Below are 17,379 nucleotides of genomic sequence, written 5' to 3'. Positions count from 1 at the left end.
TGCAGGCTGCCTGGGCTGTGTGCGCCCTCCCCATCCCCAGGTGCACCCCCAGCCCCTAGATTGCCCCCACTTCTCCTCCTGGTCTTTCAAGTGAGGAAAAACAAACCACCGCTCAGGATTCTTCCTTTCTCGACTTTATTTTAAAGTTTTAAGATGACAAAGACAGCAAATTCTTTCCGACACAAGTAACACTGGTTTTAAAAAAAAAGGGGGGGAGGGTAGGTGGGACGCGCATATAAGCGCGTTTTCCTATTTTATTAAAAATAAGAGAGAGGCGACTGTACAGGTTTTTTTCTCCCAGCTCCCGGGTGTAAAACGTAAAAACTAGCCCTAGCTATGTATATGTACATATACACACACAAATACACACACATTTAGCTCTGCAAAACTACTTAGCAATTCAAAATCCACTGCGGGCCCATCTCACCGTCCACTCCCCGCCCACTCCCCTCCCCCATCTACAATTACTTAGGCAAAAAAAAAAAAAGCAAAACGCAATCCCCGGAAGGTCAGTGGTCCTTGGTGGGACTGGAGTCCCACCAGGTCACCAAACAAAGCCACTTCGAGTACAGGGAGAACCAAAAGCCAGGGGAAAGGAGAGAAAGAAGGAAATTTCAAAAAGCCCCCCCCCCTCCCGGGATCCAGTCCAATTGTGTGGAAAAACCCACGTTTCAACAGGGCACACTGAGGCACTTGACTGACTCCCCACCCTCCTCCCCAAGTTCCCCTCCCCTCAAAGGGGAGACCATCCACTTCCCCGAGTCACAAAGGACCCCCAAGGGTTCATTTTCAAGTCTCGGCTTCTCTCCCCAGAGCCCCCACCCTTTCCCCGGACAATGGCCGAGAAGAGGGCTGGAGGAAAGGGATTGGGACCCCCGACTGCTCGGTCCCCGGAGAGGGTTTTTTTCCACCGTCCTCCTGCCAAGGTCCAGAAACTTCCCCCCCGGGGGTGCTCAGCGGCGAGCTGGTGAGCTGGCCTTCACGGTCCTGATCGCCCCAGTCCCTCTCCCCGCCCCTCCCCTGCCCTTCCCATCCTCCCCAGCGCACCCCCCACCCCACCCCCCAAAAAAGAGCACCAGCAGCCCACCCCGGGGGCCCCCACCCCCCCACCTCCCCCTGCAGGGTAATAACGAGTGACCCCCACGTCGTTCCCGTCGGGACGGGGCTGGGAACTCTCGCAGCTGTCCCTGCGCGCTGGCTGAACGCGGGATCTTCGGCGTCCTGGGCTCCTCCGAAGTCAGCCCAGAGGCGGGGGCGCGGGCCGGGGCGGTGGGCACGGGGTGGGGGGGGCAGAGAGAGAGAGAGAGAGAGAGAGAGAGAGAGAGAGAGAGAGAGAGAGGGAGAGAGAGAGAGAGAGGGAGAGGGGACGGGCGGAGAAGTATTTACAGAGAACTAAGAGTCGGGAAGCGGGGTCCGCGCGCGCGGGGGGCGCCGCTGTCACTTCTTCTTGCCGGTCCTCTTGGCACTGGACTTGGCTTTGGGCTTCCCCGACTTTGCCTTCTTGGGCTTCGAGGCCCGCACGGGCTTGGCCTTGACAGTCTTGGGCTTCTTGGCCTTCCTGGGCGCGGCGGCCGGCTTCTTCCTGGCCTTCTTCACGGGGGTCGCCTTGGGCTTCTTGCCCGGCGCCTTGGCCGCCGCCTTCTTGGGCTTGGTGGCCGCCTTCTTGGGGGCGGCCGCCTTCTTGGGCTCCTTCTTGGCCTTCTTGAAGGCCACCGCCCGCTTGGGCTCGTCACCCTTGGCCAGCCGGAAGGACCCCGAGGCGCCCACCCCTTTGGTCTGCTTGAGGACGCCGGTGGTGACCAGGCGCTTGATGGACAACTTGATCTGCGAGTCGGCGTTCTCGCCCACCTTGTAGTGGCTCTTGACGTACTTCTGGATGGACTGGCGCGAGGAGCCGGCGCGGTTCTTCTCGGCCTGGATGGCGGCCACGATCATGTCCGAGTACTTGGGGTGGTCGCTGGACTTCCGGGCGGCCTTGGCCCGCTTGGGCTTGGCCGCCGGCGCGGACGCCGAGTTCTCGGTCATGCTCGCCCGCCTACTGCGGCCGCGCGGGGGGCACCGGGCGGGCTGGCGCGCGCGGCCGGGCGGGCTCGCCGGGCCCCGGCGCGGGTGCGGGTGCGAGAGGGCGGGCGGCGCAGGGCTCGCGGGGTCTGGGCGCCGGCGCTGCCTCCGCCTCCCGCTCGCGGCTCCGCGTCTGGCGCTCGGGCGGCGCATCCGGGTATTTAGCGGCGGCGGGCGGACCGCGGTGAGGACAGGGCTGCTGGCTGCCTGCTCCCGGCCCGGAATGGCGCCGCGCCGCCGCCATCTGTGTTTCTTCCGCCGCGCAAACGCGCCCTTTCCCCGGGGCCCGGCGCCCCCCGCGCCCCGCCGCCGCCCGGGCCCGCTGCCCGGATCCCGGGGCGTCCCCGCCGCGCGCCCCGCCGGCCCCGGGGCCGCTCCCGGCGCCCGCCACGCGCCCCAAACGGCGCCGAGCAGCGCCGGCGCGCCGGCACATTTCCCCTTTGCGGGGGGCTGGCGCGGCCGGGCCGGGGCGCCCCGGCCGGGGGGACCCCGCGTTGCGAAGCTCCCCCCTGGGGCTACCGGGCACCCCGCCCCCGGCCCGCTGCGGGGCCCCCCCGGCCGGCGGGGCGACCCGAAAGCGGCCCCAACTAACACACGCGGCCCCGCGCCGGGCGACTCCCAGCCGGGCCGAGCCGGGACAGGGGGGAGGGGTCGCTCCCCCGGGGTCCGGTCACCTCGCGGGGGTCTTCCCGCCACCGGGACCCTTGCACCGCCACCCCCTCTCCGTCCGCGGGGCCCCGGGCAAACTTTCCCTGCAAGAGTTGGACAAACTTTGTCCCTGCCCCCCTCCTCGGCCGCCTCGCCCCCAGCGCGCCCTGACCTCTGCCCCCGGCCCCTCGCTCGACGCCGCGTCCCCCGGGGCCTGGCGGGGTCCCTGGCGGAGGTCGGGGGGGCCCTGCCGAGTCGCCCCCGCCCGCCAGAGACCCCTCCATCGCCCGTGCACCCGAGCTGGGAGTCCCTCTCATCGCCTGCCTCAGCCTGGAAGTTTGGGGGTGTCAGGGAGGGAGCTCGCCGCCCGCACCCCCGAGGGCCGGCCTGGGGGGGTCCCCTCAAGGCCCCCGGGAAGCCATGGGGGGGAAAGGGTCGGCCACAAAGGGGTCGCACAGCCCCCAAAGGCTCTGCCAGAGCCTGACCTGGGGGCCCCTGGGAGGAGAAGTCCCGAGCGCCGCGTGTGCTTGGGGAAACGGGGTCCGGGGGGGCGGCGAGGGGGGATCGCCGCTCCCGGGGTCCCGCCCGACTCCCGGGGAGCTGCGGGGGGCGCCGTGCCGGGACCACCGCCATTTTGCTGGAGGAGGCGGTGTCTTTGTTGAAACGGGCAACGTTGCGGGGCCGGGCGGCAGGTAGGCGAGCACGAGGCCGGCAGCCCCCGGCGAGGGCAGAGGGACCCCGAAGTTCCTGGCGCGCCCCCCACCCCACCCCCCGCTCTGCCACCGACCTGCCCACGTGCAGGGGGCCCCGGGTGGGAACTCTGGGACGCGCTGCCCCGCGCACCCGCCCCCCCGCAAACACGCTGTGCTCCTCGGGCGCGCAACTCCCTCAAACAATGCCCCGGCGGCGGGGGGCTTCCGAGCTGGGCCCAGGGGGGACCCGGGACCCGGGGCCCCGAGCTCCTGGCCGACGCCAGTGTGCGGGGACGGGGAGAGGGGTGGCAGGTCAGGAGGGGGGCGGGGGTCAGCTCGCAGGCAGGTTCCCAAGGGGCTCGGACGCCCCGGGCCGAGGCTAATAAAGGGGGGCCCTGCAGCACGGGGGGTGGAGGAGGAGGGGGCCCCAGGCCGGCGAGGGACGCCCCCGCTCCCGCCCCCGCCCGGCCCCTTATCTCCGCGGCCCGGCCGGGAGGGAACCGTGATAAGGTGCCAGGTTGGTCCAAAAGGTCAAGGTACTCGTCTGAGTGATGTCAATTGCCCCGAAGTTTCCTGATTTGGAAACAACCGGGGGGGGGGGGGGTAGGGGGGCGGGGGGCCGGTGCGGCCCCCTCTCCGCGCCGACCGGCCCAGTTCGCATCAGGCATCCGCATAGCCACCCTCGGCTGGTGGGGCCGGGGTCACCCCCGCGCCCCCCACCCCGTCGAGGCGCGGGCCGGGTGCGCAGGCGGGGACGTGGACTCGGTTTATGACCGCGGCGCGTGACCCTTGGCCAAGTGTCTTCTGGCCCATTTCTGGACCCCTTGGCGCGTGCAGCCTGGGGAGGCGGCCAACGCCGCGCGCCCCGCCCCCCATCTGCACGCCCCCCCACCCGCCAGGCCCCGGTGTATCGTGGCGGCCCCGAGACCCTGCAGAACTGATGGGGGCGAGGGAGGGGGAGCGCACGGTGAGGCTTAGCTCCGGGGGGACCCCCAAGACCCCCACTGCCTGTTGTCGCGCTCACATCCCGTTTCCCCGCCCACCCCAGCGACCTGTAAATTCCCTCCCGGAACTGAAGCCAGAAAAGGAGGGGTCGCCACGGGGTCCCGGAGCTCCCCGCAGGCGGACAGCCCGGCTCCCGCCCGCGGGGACGCCCACCGCCCGCCCCTCGGTTTGGGGGGGTTCGGAGGGGAAGAGGAGGGGCCGGGAAGGGGGTCCCCAGGAGTTGGGCGCAGAGTCCGGGGCCGAGGGGGCAGAGGGAGGGAAGGGCGCCCTCAGACTGGCTCCGCCTCGCCTCGGGCGCACGGCAGGAGTTGGGGGCTTTGCCCGGTCCGCCCAGCACCCCCGCGGGGCGCAGAGAGGGTTTGGGGGCTCCCCGCGTCCTTTCAGGCGAGCCCTTTAAAATCCCGGGACCTGCCGCCGCGGGCAACTCCTCCTGGGAAATGTAGTCCGGGCTGCCAGCCCCGCGCCGCGCCCCCCACCCCAGCGCCGCCACCGGAGGGACCGGACCCGGCCTGCCCCCGCGTCCCGGGTGGGGGTAGGGGGTGGGGGGCGCCCTAGGCTCCCTGCTCATTATTCACCCTCAGGGTCTGCTGACACCTGAAATCCTATAGGGAAAAGTGTAAATCCCTTGAAAAAAGCTCATGGTCACTTTTCCTCTTTTCTCAATCTTTATTATTATTATTATTATTATTTTTTCCCTAATAAGTGACTCAGTGCTCGTCCAACTTGGGTCATTCTGAAGCGAGTTTTTGTGAGCCCTGGTGCAGCCTGGGCGGTGGACCAGGCAGACCTCCCTGCCTGCTGGCACCTGGCATTGGGGAAGGCAGGAAGGCGGATGCAGGAGGGAGGAGAGAAGGGGAGGTAAGGCGGGAAAGCGCCACTCCAAGGCACAGTGAGGGAAGGGATGTGACACAGAGCTGACGGTTTGGTCTCTGACACATCCCTGACACTTGTCCTCTGTCCCAGTGGAGCACAGATGACGGAGCTGGGGACCAGAGTGACAGGGTAGTGGGGAGGGCTCATGGGACCTAGTTCATGGCTTGGAAGAGACAGTTCAGCACTGGCCTTGCTCGTGGCTGACCCGGGTTCGATCCCCCGCATCCCATGTGGTCCCCGAGCACTGCCGGGAGCACAGACAGGCGCTCTGCCCCCAGAGAAGCCTTCTTACGATGCTGACGTTTGGGCTGGAGAGATAGTTCTGCAGGTACGACGTGTGCTTTGCACATGGCCGACAGGGGTTCGGTCCCCGGCATCCCCTAGGGTCCCCTGAGCACTGCCAGGAGTGACTCCTGAGTGAGTGGAGAGCCAGGGGTGAACCCTGAGCTTCATCAGATGTAGCCCCAAAACCAAAGGGAGGGGGGGGGGGGAAGATGCTGATGTTTGAGCAGAAACTGAAGCCCAGTTTCTGGGTCACGGCACAGGCGTTAGGGCGCCTGCCTTGCGTGCAGCCGGCCCAGGCTCAGTGCCTTGCACTGCAGGGGGTCCCCAGATGCCCCTGACAGCAGAGCCAGTAGTAAGCCCCGAGCACCACTGGCGTGTGTCTACCCCTAAAATAAAGATGAAAGAAATGGGGGTGTCAAAGGAGAGGCAGGTCACACGGGGGCTTGTGGGAACTGTGGCTGCTCCCCGGAGTGAGAGAGAAACCTGGAAGGGACACGGAGGGTCCCTTGGTCACGGTCAACAGGCTGAGAGAGGCTAGAAGGGGGCCGTGACCATCCAGCTGAGAGCCCCGGGGGCGGGGGGCGTGAACTCGGGAGTCTGTCCTGGATCCTTGACGTCCTCTGACCCTGGGGGGGGGGGGACAGGCCTGTGGGGAGGGCTCATGCCATCTGGTTTGGGGGTGGGAGAGATACTACAGCATTGGGCCCCTGGCGTGCCACGTGGCCCCAAGCACTGCCAGAAATGATCCTTGAGTGCAGGGCCAGGAGTGACCCCTGACCTCACCGGGTGTGGCCCCCAAACTAACAAGCAAACAAACAAAAGGAAGGGCCCTGGGCTGGAGCTATAGCACAGCGGGGAGGGCGTTTGCCTTGCACGCGGCCGACCCGGGTTCAATTCCCAGCATCCCATAGGGTCCCCTGAGCACTGCCAGGAGTAATTCCTGAGTGCAGAGCCAGGAGTCACCCCTGAGCATCGCCGGGTGTGACCCAAAAAGAAAGAAAAAAAAAAGGGCGTGTGAAAGCAGAGCTGGTCTTTGGGGTTCTCTGACAATTCCGGAAAAGGCCTCAAGAGGGAGACACTGAGCTGAGGAGGATGCGGGAGAGCCGGGCAGGTCTGGAAACGCAGAAGGGAGCGGGATGGCCAGTGGCTGTGCCCGCCCACTTTATTCCTGACAGGTCCTCTCTGGGAAGCGGGAATGGGGAATCGTAGAAATTGACTTTGGGGGCTGGAGCGATAGCACAGCGGGGAGGGCGTTTGCCTTGCACACGGCCGACCCGGGTTTGATTCCCAGCATCCCATAGGGTCCCCCCAGCACCACCAGGGGTAATTCCTGAGTGCAGAGCCAGGAGTAACCCCTGAGCATCGCCGGGTGTGACCCAAAAAGCAAAAAAAAAAAAAAAAACCCAGAAATTGACTTTGAACTTTAGACATTTCTGATTTTTGGGCCACACTGGGCTGTGCTCAGGAATCACTCCTGACAGTGCTCACAGGGCCCCTGTGTGGTACCGGGGATCCAGCTCGGGTCAGCCACATGCAAAGCAAGTGCCTTTCCCCCGGAGCCCCTCTCTGACCTTCCCTCCCTGGAGCCCAGGGCTCCAGATGAACAGAACAAGTGCTGTGCCCCTGGGCGTCGTCCCGAGTCTCCACATGTCTACACGGTTTGGGTTCTAGAAAGAGGACGGCAGGGAGGGCGCTCGCCTTGCACGCCGCCGACCCGTGTTCTACCCCCGAGTCCCCGAGGGTTCCCCGAGTCTGCCAGGAGTGGTTCCTGATGCAGAGCCAGGAGTAACCCCTGAGCACTGTCGGGTGTGACCCCTCCCAAGAACAACAACAACAAAAAAAACAGGCTCAGCCTCAAGCTTTGCAGGCAGGAACCCGGGAGCACTGCCAGGCACGTGCCCCAAAGTCAAAAATCAAAGCCACAGCCGGCAAATAGTACCACTCCTCTTATCGCGAGATTTGAAAACCAGCAGGGGAAGTTGGGAGAAAAGCCAAGTCCATTGGAAAATGGCCAGGCACGACGAAGGGGACCCTGCCCGCCCCAGCCCTCCCTGACCCCTGCGCCCCCAGGCTGCAGATCTGCTGAAGGTCTCTCTGGGGAGAGGGTGCATGTCCACATAACACCCCCCCCCAAATTTGAACCCACTCTGGATCCCTGAGTCACTTTTTTTTTCTTTTTGGGTCACACCCGGCGATACACAGGGGTTACTCCTGGCTCTGCACTCAGGAATCACTCCTGACGGTGCTCAGGGGACCCTATAGGATGCTGGGGATCGAATCCCGGTCGGCCGTGTGCAAGGCAAACGCCCTCCCCGCTGTGCTATCGCTCCAGCCCCCTCTCCATCTACAGAGGAGGCTTAACCGTGAACCCAGGGTCTCAGCCATGCCCTGGGTCTTTGCTGGGTGGCCCCCAGCTTTGGGGCCATCTCCTCCTGGGACCTGCCGCCCTCCACATCGGGGTTGGATCTTTATTTATTTATTTATTTATTTACTTGGGATACCGGGGCTGGAACCTAGGTCAGACGCGTGCAAGGCATGTGCCCTCCCCACTGTACTATGGCCCCAGCCCCAAGGGGTCGCTTTTAACCTCTTACAAAGTCCATGTTTGGGGGCTGGGGAGAGCTCCGGCAGCCCTGGCACCTGCCTTCCATGAAGGAGCCCCCAGTCGTGCCCTGGCCTTGCACGGTCAACCCTGCCAGCCCCAGCTCGGAGCCACAGCGATCCCCTGAATACCACTGGATGTGTCAGAAAAACAAAACCGGGGCTGGAGCGATAGCACAGCGGGTAGGGTGTTTGCCTTGCACGCGGCGGACCGGGGTTCGATTCCCAGCATCCCATACGGTCCCCCAAGCACCGCCAGGAGTCATTCCTGAGAGCAGAGCCAGGAGGAACCCCTGTGCATCGCTGGGTGTGACCCAAAAAACAAAACAAAAAAAACAAAAACACCAAAATGTATCCCTCAGCCCCTGCTGCCCCGCCCACCCGGCTGGGCCGGATGGGGTGGGCGTGTGCCCCTGTCATCATGGCGTCCCCAGCTCAGTTTATGTGTTATGTGGCTCCAGCGTGTCCAGCCTGTGCCCTGACACCCTCCCGGTGTCCTGATGTCAGACACTCGGGCGTGGCCTGCGCCTGCCGCCTGCCCGGCCCACCGGCGCCTTTGGGGCCCCAGGCGCTCCCTGGCCCCGTGGCCCTCACGAGGGGGTGTGTCACCCGGAAGAACCTGCCTGGCCGGGATGTTCAGTGATGCAGCGACTGACTGCGCGCGCGTGCACAGGTGGGCGCGGCCCTGGGCCAGGGGTGTGGGCGCCCTCCCACCCCACGATCCGTCTGCCTGAGAGGCCCCTTCTCCGAGGGGAGGTTTTGGAGGTTCCGCGCATCGCCCGCAGCCGGGGGGGGGGGGGGGGGGGGGCAGAGAGGAACCAAGCCCTGCCCCAAGCGTCACGTCACCCTCGCCTGCCCGGTGTCCCCTGTGGCGTGATTCACTGGCGTCTAAAGGTTTTGTTTTGTTTTTGGGCCACACCCTGTGATGTTCAGGGATGACTCCTGGCGGATCGGGACCCTATGGGATGCCGGGGATTGAACCCGGGTCAGCCGTGTGCAAGGCAAGTGCACCTCCCGCCCCTCAAAATTTTTCTAGGAGGGTACGGAAATGTAGGCTTGTGGGAGGCACCAGTTTGCTCCCCCAAACACAGCCAGGAGCGACCCCCAAAACCCGCCAAACAAAAGGAAACCCTAAACTTTTTTTTCCTTTCTTTTTGGGTCACACCCAGGGATGCTCAGGGGTTCCTCCTGGCTCTGCACTCAGGAATGACTCCTGGCTGTGCTCGGGGGACCTTATGGGATACTGGGAATCGAACCCAGGTCGGCCGTGTGCAAGGCCAACGCCCTCCCGCTGTACTATCACTCTGGCCCCATACACTATTTTTGTTATTGACCCAGAATGGAGTTTAGGGGAGGGCAGTGACTTGCCTCGCATATATAAGGCCCTGAGTTCCATCCCGGCACTGAAAAACAAACAAACTCACAACTTTTCTCCGTTTGGGAACAGATATTTCTCCCATTGATGCTCTGGCAGCCCAATGGGGAGGAGGTCTGGGGTCCCTTGGAACCGTTTCTCGCTCCCTCGCTGTTTTGTGTATGTGTGTGTGTGTGTGTGGATGAGGGGGTCGGGACCACAGCTGGCTCTGCTCAGGGGTGACTCCTGGCACACTCCTGGCCATACTCAGGGAACCACGTGGGGTGCCAGGACTCGAGCTGGGTTGGCCGCGAGCCAGACAAGTGCCCTGGCCCTGGGCTGTCCCTGCCACCCCTTTCAGCTCTGTTCACTGCACGAAGTGCTTCCCATGCCCTTGGCGTGTGCCGTGTTCTTCCACGGAGGACATGGGTGCGTGGCCCGGTGAGTGCGTGAGCCCGGGGCCCCGGGGTCTGTCATCTCGGAGACAGGGGTCTCTGAGTCCTGAGGGCTGGGGCCCTGCCCCCACGCCCACCTCCAGCCCTCACCCAGAGACTCCTCCCTCCGATGGCCCTGGGGAAGCCTGTGACCATGAATCACCTTCAGTCAGACCCGCCTGGCCAGTGCGGCCAGACGGCCACTCTGGGGCCTCCCTCGGGGGAGGCTGGACGTGGGGTCCCAGGTGGGTGGCTAGAACCAGGACACAGCCTGGGGCGGGGGCCCCGCCGCACACCTCCCCCGGCACTAAGGGCTTGCAGGGATGGCTGATGGCTGCCCCGGGCCTGGCGCCCAGGGGCACATGACAGGGGCAGCCAGTGGGGTCGGGCGGGGCGGCCGGGGTGCAGGTGGGCAGCAGCCTTTGAAAGTCGGGTCTTGGGGCTGGAGCGATAGCACAGCGGGTAGGGCGTGTGCCTTGCATGCAGCCCGACCTGGGTTCGATTTCCAGCATCCCATAGGGTCCCCTGAGCACCGCCAGGGGTGATTCCTGAGTGCAGAGCCAGGAGGAACCCCTGTGCATTGCCGGGTGTGACCCAAAAAGAAAAAAAAAAAGTCGGTCTTTGGGAACAGCTGGCCTGCAGCACCGGAGTGGAGCGGGAGCCAGGAGACCAGGACCCCCTGGGGCAGCCCCCTTCTAGGGGCCTCCAGCCTTTCTGGCCCCCATGAAGGAACCTTTTCCTATTTAAGGAGGGAAACTGGGGCCGGAGCGACAGTACAGCGGGGAGGGCGCTTGCCTTGCCCGTGGCCGACCCAGGTTCGATCCCTGGCATCCCATAGGGTCCCCCGAGCACCGCCAGGAGTAACCCCTGAGCATCGCTGAGTGTGATCCAAAAAGAAAATAAAAAAGGAGGGAAACTGAGGCAGGGGTGTGGAAATGACTCACAGTGATAGCAGGGCTCCCTTTACCCACCCCTCCCAGGTGACCTCCCATGAGAGCCCCCCCGGGCCAGCTCTGGAGGCCACGGCATGGAGCTGCCCAGAGACCCAGCTCTCAGGCGGGTAGGAGATGCCCTGTGCCCCTGTGCCCTTCTGGGGCTCACAGAGGTGGGTGGAATGAGAGAGAAACGCTTGGCAGCGCTGGTCTGGGGGTGGTGCTGGAGGGGACAAGGCCGGGAGTACAGGGGTTGGGCTCTGGGGACACACAGGTCCCCGCAGGTAGCCCCTCTCTAGGCCTCAGTTTCCAGCACTGTGAAATGGGCACAGCTGTGGGCACTTCAAAGAGCGGCGGGAGCGTCCCCAGGGACACCAGCTGTTCAAGTTTGTTTCCTCGGCGGCCTCGGGCCTTGCCAACTCCAGGTGGCACGCGGCTGACCGCTGACTCACGCTCGGCACACCCTCCCAGCTGCCGGAAGCAGGTACGGGTGCCCAGGCTCCGCCGCTGGTTTATGGGGCGCCCTGGCGCTCGGCCAAAGTGTGGGTGGGGCTGCGGCCGCGGGGCGCCTGGTGGGCACTCGCCTCAGTCGGTTGGAGAGTTGATCGACACACACACAGGGCCGAAGAGATGAGACTGTGGGGAGGGCGCCGGCCTTGCCTGCAGCTGACTGGGGCTGAGCCACAGCACCCCGGGGACCCCTCCCCCCAGTCTGGTAGGATCATCCCTGAGCACCGCTGGGTGTTTCAAGAAATGAATCAACAAATCAAAATCTAGCTCAGGGCTGGGAGCTCAAAGAACTGGAGTGCAAACTTTTTTAAAAAAAAACAATTTATTTACTTATTTTTGCTTTTTGGGTCACACCCGGTGATGTACAGGGGTTCCTCCTGGCTCTGCACTCAGGAATTGCTCCTGGCAGTGCTCAGGGGACCACATGGGATGCTGGGAATCGAACCGGGTTGGCCGCGTGTGAGGCAAACACCCTCCCTGCTGTGCTATCACTCCAGCCCCTGGAGTGCAAACTTTTGGGGCCACCCTCAGTGGTGGGCCGTGGACCGAGGACGGGAGGGCCCGTGCAAGGCGGGGATGCTGCCCACTTCCCTCTCCAGCCCCGCAGAGCCTGGATTCCATCCCAGCACGGCATGGGGGACACAGCAGGGGGTCAGAGCCTGGCGTGGGGACCAGGGGCAGCTGGTCTGGACACTGGTGCGAGGGTGGGTCTCTGGGGCTGTCCAGGGCGGGGTCTCCGGCCTCCCAGACTGCCTGAAGGTGGGTGTTCGCCCCCACACTGGGCCTCCATGGAGCCCAACACGGGGGCTGGCTCGGGCCAGCAGGCCTGGGGGTGTGGGAGTGCAGCCAGGACAGGGTCTGGACAGTGGCCTGCAGACGGGGGCTGCCCACACCCGGACCCCCAGGAGAGGGGCTGTGGACAGAGAGCTGAGGCCAGCCGGGAGGGTCCCCCACACCAGCAGACTGGAGAGAACTGGGCTGAGGGCACTAGCTGTGCATGCGACTGGCCGCCACCAGGGGTCACTCCTGAGCACAGAGCTGGGGTGTGGGGCCCCCCACAACCCCCCACTGTGGGGTTAATGACTCATGCAGGAGCCCCCAACCCCTGGCACCTCCTGGTCCCCTGAGCACTGCTGGGGGCAGCCCCTAGCGTGGGAGCCTGACTTGCATGGCCCTGAGGGTCTCCAGAGCTGGGCGTGGCGCCCCCTAACCAGAGGCGGGGGGCTCGGTGCAGGCCCATGCCCGCTTCGCAGCCCTGCCTGGCTGCTCACGGTTTACTCACCCCTGCGTGTTGCTCCCAGAGGGCTCTGGGGGCTGTCGTTCAGGGGCGGGAACTGGGGGGTCTCCTGCAGGCAAAGCCCGTGCTGCCCTCCTGGCCCTGTCCAGCCCTGGGGACCCGCCTGCCAGGGCAGATTCGGCGAGTCCTGCACGGCCCGTCACACACACGGCCCTGGCTGGGCACATGCCACCGTCCTCGCCCCCTCCTGGCACTGCCGGGGCCTTGCGGACGGTCACACTCAGTCCGTGCAGGGGTCTTCCTGCCATGCTGCCCTTTTCAGCAGGGCTGGCAAAGGGCACAGAAAGGCAGAAGCGTCGCTGGCATGGGGCCAAGGACAGAGGGGCCAGAGACAGGCCTCCCTCTGGGGGCGGACTCCTGGGTTGACACTCCGGGATCGCTCCTGCCGGGCTCTGGGGGCAAGAACCACACCCGCTGTACCGTCTCCCCAGCCCTGTGTACCCCTTTTAAGAATAAGAATGTTCCTGAAGCCCCTCCTAGCCCCCAAAACCTCCCGGAGGCCCCTCGTGCCTCACCCCTGCAGCACAGCCTGTGCCACACCCCGCCAGGGTGGCGTCGCTGTCTCTGCACAGACCCTCCCCAAACTGCCCCCGGGGGTCCTTCCCTGATGGCACCGTGAAGGTCACGGGCCGCAGGTCCACGTGCCTCCCTCGAGGGACCGCCAGTCCCATTCCCTTTGTGCAGCCATCTCTACCAAGAGGAGGTGCCAAGGGTTGCTGGCACAAGGAGGACCGGGGCAGAGGTGCCCCTCGGGCCTGCACCCGGACCCCTCGGCCAGTCTTGTCCGGAGCAGTCAGGCCCGGCCCTCTGAGGCCCAGAAACGAGGCTCCTCCCGGAGTGACCATGGCTGTGGGGCCCAGGGTGCCCGGGGTGGACACCCCGGGGGGAGGGGCCAAGGCCGGAGGGGACCCTGACCAGCCTGTGTGCTGCGCGTCTCAGCCGGGGCGTGGGGCCGGGGGGCGACCTGTTCTCTCCGGCAAACCGCAGGCAAGCCCCCGCCTCTGCCTGTGCAGCCAGGGTGCTGGCCCTGCAGGACGGTGGGTGCCCAGGAGCGGGCGGCGAAGCCATGTCCAGACACCCACCAGGATGCCAGACATTTTATTAAGTTAAGAAGGGTCCTGGGGCGGAGAGACGCGTCTTCACGGGGGTCCTCGGGCGGGCGGGCCCGCGGCCCTGGTGCGCGAGGGGGCTGCGGCCCGAGGCTGGCTCGCCCTCTCCGTCTGTCCCTCTGTCCGGAGTCCAGGGCCCGGGGCCCCCGGGACAGGAAGTAGTTAGTGGGAGTTAGGGTGGGAGGAGGGAGGCGTGAGCGGGCTCCGGGCACCGGGACGCGGCCCCGAGAACTGCTCCAAAGTATAAAGTGTTTTGGAACAAAGGAGAGAATCTATATAAAAATCTTTTCACATATAAAATCCTGAAGAAGGTGCAAAGTAAGACCCAGTGTGAGGGACGCGCTCAGATACGCAGAGAGTGTGTGTGTGCGGGCATGTGTGTCTGTGCCCGCGCACACGTGTGTCTGTGTGCCCGTGCCTGTGTGTGCCCGCACACGTTGTGTCTACGCATGTGTGAATATGTCTGTGCCCGAGCACGTAGGAATGTGTGTCCGCACACGTGTGAATGTCGTGTGCCCGAGCATGTATGAACGTGTGTGCCTGGGCATGTGTGAATGTGTGTGTGCCCATGCACATGTGGGCGTGCCTGTGTGTCGGGTGTGTTGGGCTTGTGTGTCCTGTGGGGTGTGTGTGTGGGTGCGGCCCTCAGAGGTGGGGAGAAAGCTTGGCTTCTGACTTCCGTCCGGCGGGACAGGAGAGTGACGGGCCCGTGGCCAGGACCTGAAAGACAGGAGCACCGAGCTGAGGGCTGGGGAGGCCCCAGCATGGCCCCGAGCCCCCGCCCGGGGGTCAGGAGGTCCTGGCAGAGCCTCTCAACCCACTGCCAGGGCCAGACGTGCTCCCTGGCTTCCACCCAGCAGGCCGAGGGTTGGTCACGTGTGCGTGTCTGGGCCACGGTGCGGGCTGTGCACGCAGGGCCCGGGTTTGCTCCCCGGCACCCAGTGGGCTCCTGAGCACTACCAGGAGTGACCCCTGAGCACTGAGCTGGGAGTAGTACCTAAGCCCTGCCGGGGACGGGTCCCAAACAATGGAAAGGAGGAAAGGGAGGGAGGGAGGGAGGAGGCGGCCTAGGGGTCCCGATGGTGCATGCGGCCCAGCACCCGCCTTGCAGGTACAGTCACGGGGTCGCAGCACTGGCCGCTGTGTGCGCCGGGGTCCCGGCGTGGGTGGTCTCCAGCCGCCCTGAGCCGCCGCATGCAGACACCAAGGGTGCAAGTGAGCACCACCGGAAAAGACGCTGGAGCACTGTGGCTGTGTGCGCCACACAGAGCCCCATGGCAGAGACTGCGAGCACCCAGCCGGGAGCACGGCCCCGTCAGCAGAGAGAGAGGGCGGACAAGGGGCGTGGCGGGGGGCCAGAGGCACTGCCCCCTCCTCTCGAGGGGCGCGAAGGCACGGCATGCAGGGTCTGCCTTGCATGGGGCTGGGCCAGGTCCATCCCGCATCCCACAGGGTCCCCCGAGCACCACCGGGAGTGACCCCTGAGCATTCCTGGTATCCAAGACCACCCAAACCGACCAATCAAAACAGACTCTTTCGAGGGCCTGAAGCTCAGGCAGCAGATACGGGCTGAATGGGCCCCCGGCACGGGGGGGGGGGCGGCGTCACTCCTGGGCACAGAGCAAGGACAGGCCCTGAGCACTGCCAGGAGTGCTCCCAAGCCCCCTTAGACGGTTCCAAACGGCAACAAGCAGGCTTCTGGGCAGGGAGCTGGCCAGCGGGATGGGGCTGGGGCATGCAGGCAGGAGGGTGGCAGCAGGCGGGAGGACAGGTGGGGACAGACAGGGCCTCAGCCGTCCACGCCCAGACAGATGGGTACTGCGAGGCTCGGGCGTGGACGACACTGCGGGTGGGGCTCTGGGCCATGGGACACGGCAGCCCCCCACACCGGGCGCCCCCGAGTGCCCAGCGGAGCCCTCAGACAGTGGGGAGCACGGACCGGCCTGACAGCCTGTCTACGAGCACCTGAGGCGGAGTCCAGGGTGAAGGGAATGACGGAAAAGAGCAGCTCCACAGTGGCGGCCACCAAGGAGCCACGGGAGCCCTGGGCGGCAGGAAACGCCACTCGGGGCTGGGCCCGGTGGGCACGGCCGGGCCCTGGGTGGGTCCCCAAGCCCCCAAACCCGGGCACCCTTTTGGCGAGAGCGGGGGTGGGTGACACAATCCCTGGCCGGCTCCGGAGCTGGGCACTGCCCACCCTAGTCGGCCGGGCTGTGGGGGGCCCTGGGCACTGCCCACCCTAGTCGGCCGGGCTGTGGGCGCCCTGGGCACTGCCCACCCTAGTCGGCCGAGCTGTGGGCGCCCTGGGCACTGCCCACCCCTAGTCGGCCGGGCTGTGGGTGCCCTGGGCACTGCCCACCCTAGTCGGCCGAGCTGTGGGCGCCCTGGGCACTGCCCACCCCTAGTCGGCCGGGCTGTGGGCGCCCTGGGCACTGCCCACCTCTAGTCGGCCAGGCTGTGGCGCGGCCCGGCCCGCTCCTGCAGTGCCGCCATGGCCAGGCGCAGGTGCTCCTTCAGCTGCTCGATCTCCCGCTCCGACCGCGTCTTGATGTGGTTCAGCTCCACGTACACGTCCTGGTACTGGCCAGAGCTGAAGCGCTTGTCCTGGGGGTGAGGCAGGGCGGGCTCTGAGCACAGGGCCAGGGTCCCGCCCCCCGGCCAGCTGCCCAGGGGTAGGCTGTGCAGCCTTGGCCATCGCTGTCCCCCCACCCCACCCGGTGTGCAGCTCCTGGAACATCGGCACCCCAGCGGGCTCAGGAGGACGTTTCCCTCCCGCCTTGGGCTGCCGGCGTGCGGAAGGGGGTCCCGGGTGGTGGGGACGGGAGGGAAGGCGCCTGCCGTGGGCCTGAGACCTGCACGGCCAAGACAAAGGAGCACCCGAACCTCGACCCCCCTTCCCCACCGGCCATGCCTGGGCTGGGCCCCTCCCGGCGGGACCCACCTTCTGCAGGGTCTGGAGCTCGTCCCGGAGGGCCTGCACCTCCCTCTTCAAGTACTGCAGCTCATTCTCCTTCACTCGGAGCAGCACCTGGGGCGCAGCACTGGGCTGACGCGGGCAGAGGCCGCCCCAGCGCGCTCTCCCTCCCCTCTGCGCCCCAGTGCGCGCCCACCTGCACCCCGCACCCCGGCCCGCCGCTCACCTCCAGCTCGCACGAGCTCCGCTGCTCCCCGCCGCGCCCGCAGCCGTTGCCCGCGCCCTGCGAGGCGATGAAGCTGCGCAGCCGCTCGATCTCCTCGGACAGGCGGCCGTGCAGGTCCTGGCGGGCGGCGGGGGTCAGCGCGCGCCGCGCCCTGCCCCTCCCCGCCCCTCCCCGCCGCGGGCCGGGCCCACCTGGTTGTGGCGCAGCAGCTCCTGGCCCTCCTGCTGGCAGCAGCGCAGCTGGTGCTCGCGCTCCTCGGCCTGCCGCGTCAGCGCGCCGATCTCCAGGCACTTCTGCGAATAGCCCTCCGACAGCACCTGCAGCTCGCGCCGCAGCGCCTCCACGTCCGACCTGCGCGGGAGGGCGGGTCGTCACTGCCCACTGGCCCGAGCTCGCCTCCGAGCCCGCCTCCGAGCCCCGGGGTGCTCATCGCCAGTG

The 17,379-nt window shown here is 66.1% G+C and overlaps 2 protein-coding genes across 2 annotated transcripts in view; both read right to left on the bottom strand.

Moving 5' to 3' along the window:
• Positions 1 to 112: 112 nt before the first annotated feature.
• Positions 113 to 2,371, bottom strand: LOC129405525 (histone H1.0). The gene has a single exon (XM_055141163.1). The coding sequence runs from the start codon at positions 2,212 to 2,214 to the stop codon at positions 1,438 to 1,440; it is 777 nt and encodes a 258-aa protein (XP_054997138.1). The 5' UTR covers positions 2,215 to 2,371; the 3' UTR covers positions 113 to 1,437.
• Positions 2,372 to 13,659: 11,288 nt separating this feature from the next.
• The window catches only part of TRIOBP (TRIO and F-actin binding protein), a 58,360-nt gene continuing 54,640 nt past the window's right edge, over positions 13,660 to 17,379 (bottom strand). Inside the window, exons 22-26 of the mRNA XM_055143620.1 lie at positions 17,133 to 17,292; positions 16,942 to 17,058; positions 16,743 to 16,829; positions 16,242 to 16,405; positions 13,660 to 14,521 (exon numbers count right to left, since the gene is read on the bottom strand). Of these exons, the coding sequence (XP_054999595.1) occupies positions 16,244 to 16,405; positions 16,743 to 16,829; positions 16,942 to 17,058; positions 17,133 to 17,292 (526 nt within the window). The 3' untranslated portion in view covers positions 13,660 to 14,521; positions 16,242 to 16,243. The remainder of the gene's footprint in view (positions 14,522 to 16,241; positions 16,406 to 16,742; positions 16,830 to 16,941; positions 17,059 to 17,132; positions 17,293 to 17,379) is intronic.

This window comes from Sorex araneus, chromosome 6 (genome assembly GCF_027595985.1).
Source record: "Sorex araneus isolate mSorAra2 chromosome 6, mSorAra2.pri, whole genome shotgun sequence".
NCBI classification, from domain to species: domain Eukaryota; kingdom Metazoa; phylum Chordata; class Mammalia; order Eulipotyphla; family Soricidae; genus Sorex; species Sorex araneus.
This window is presented reverse-complemented; position numbering and strand designations above follow the sequence as displayed.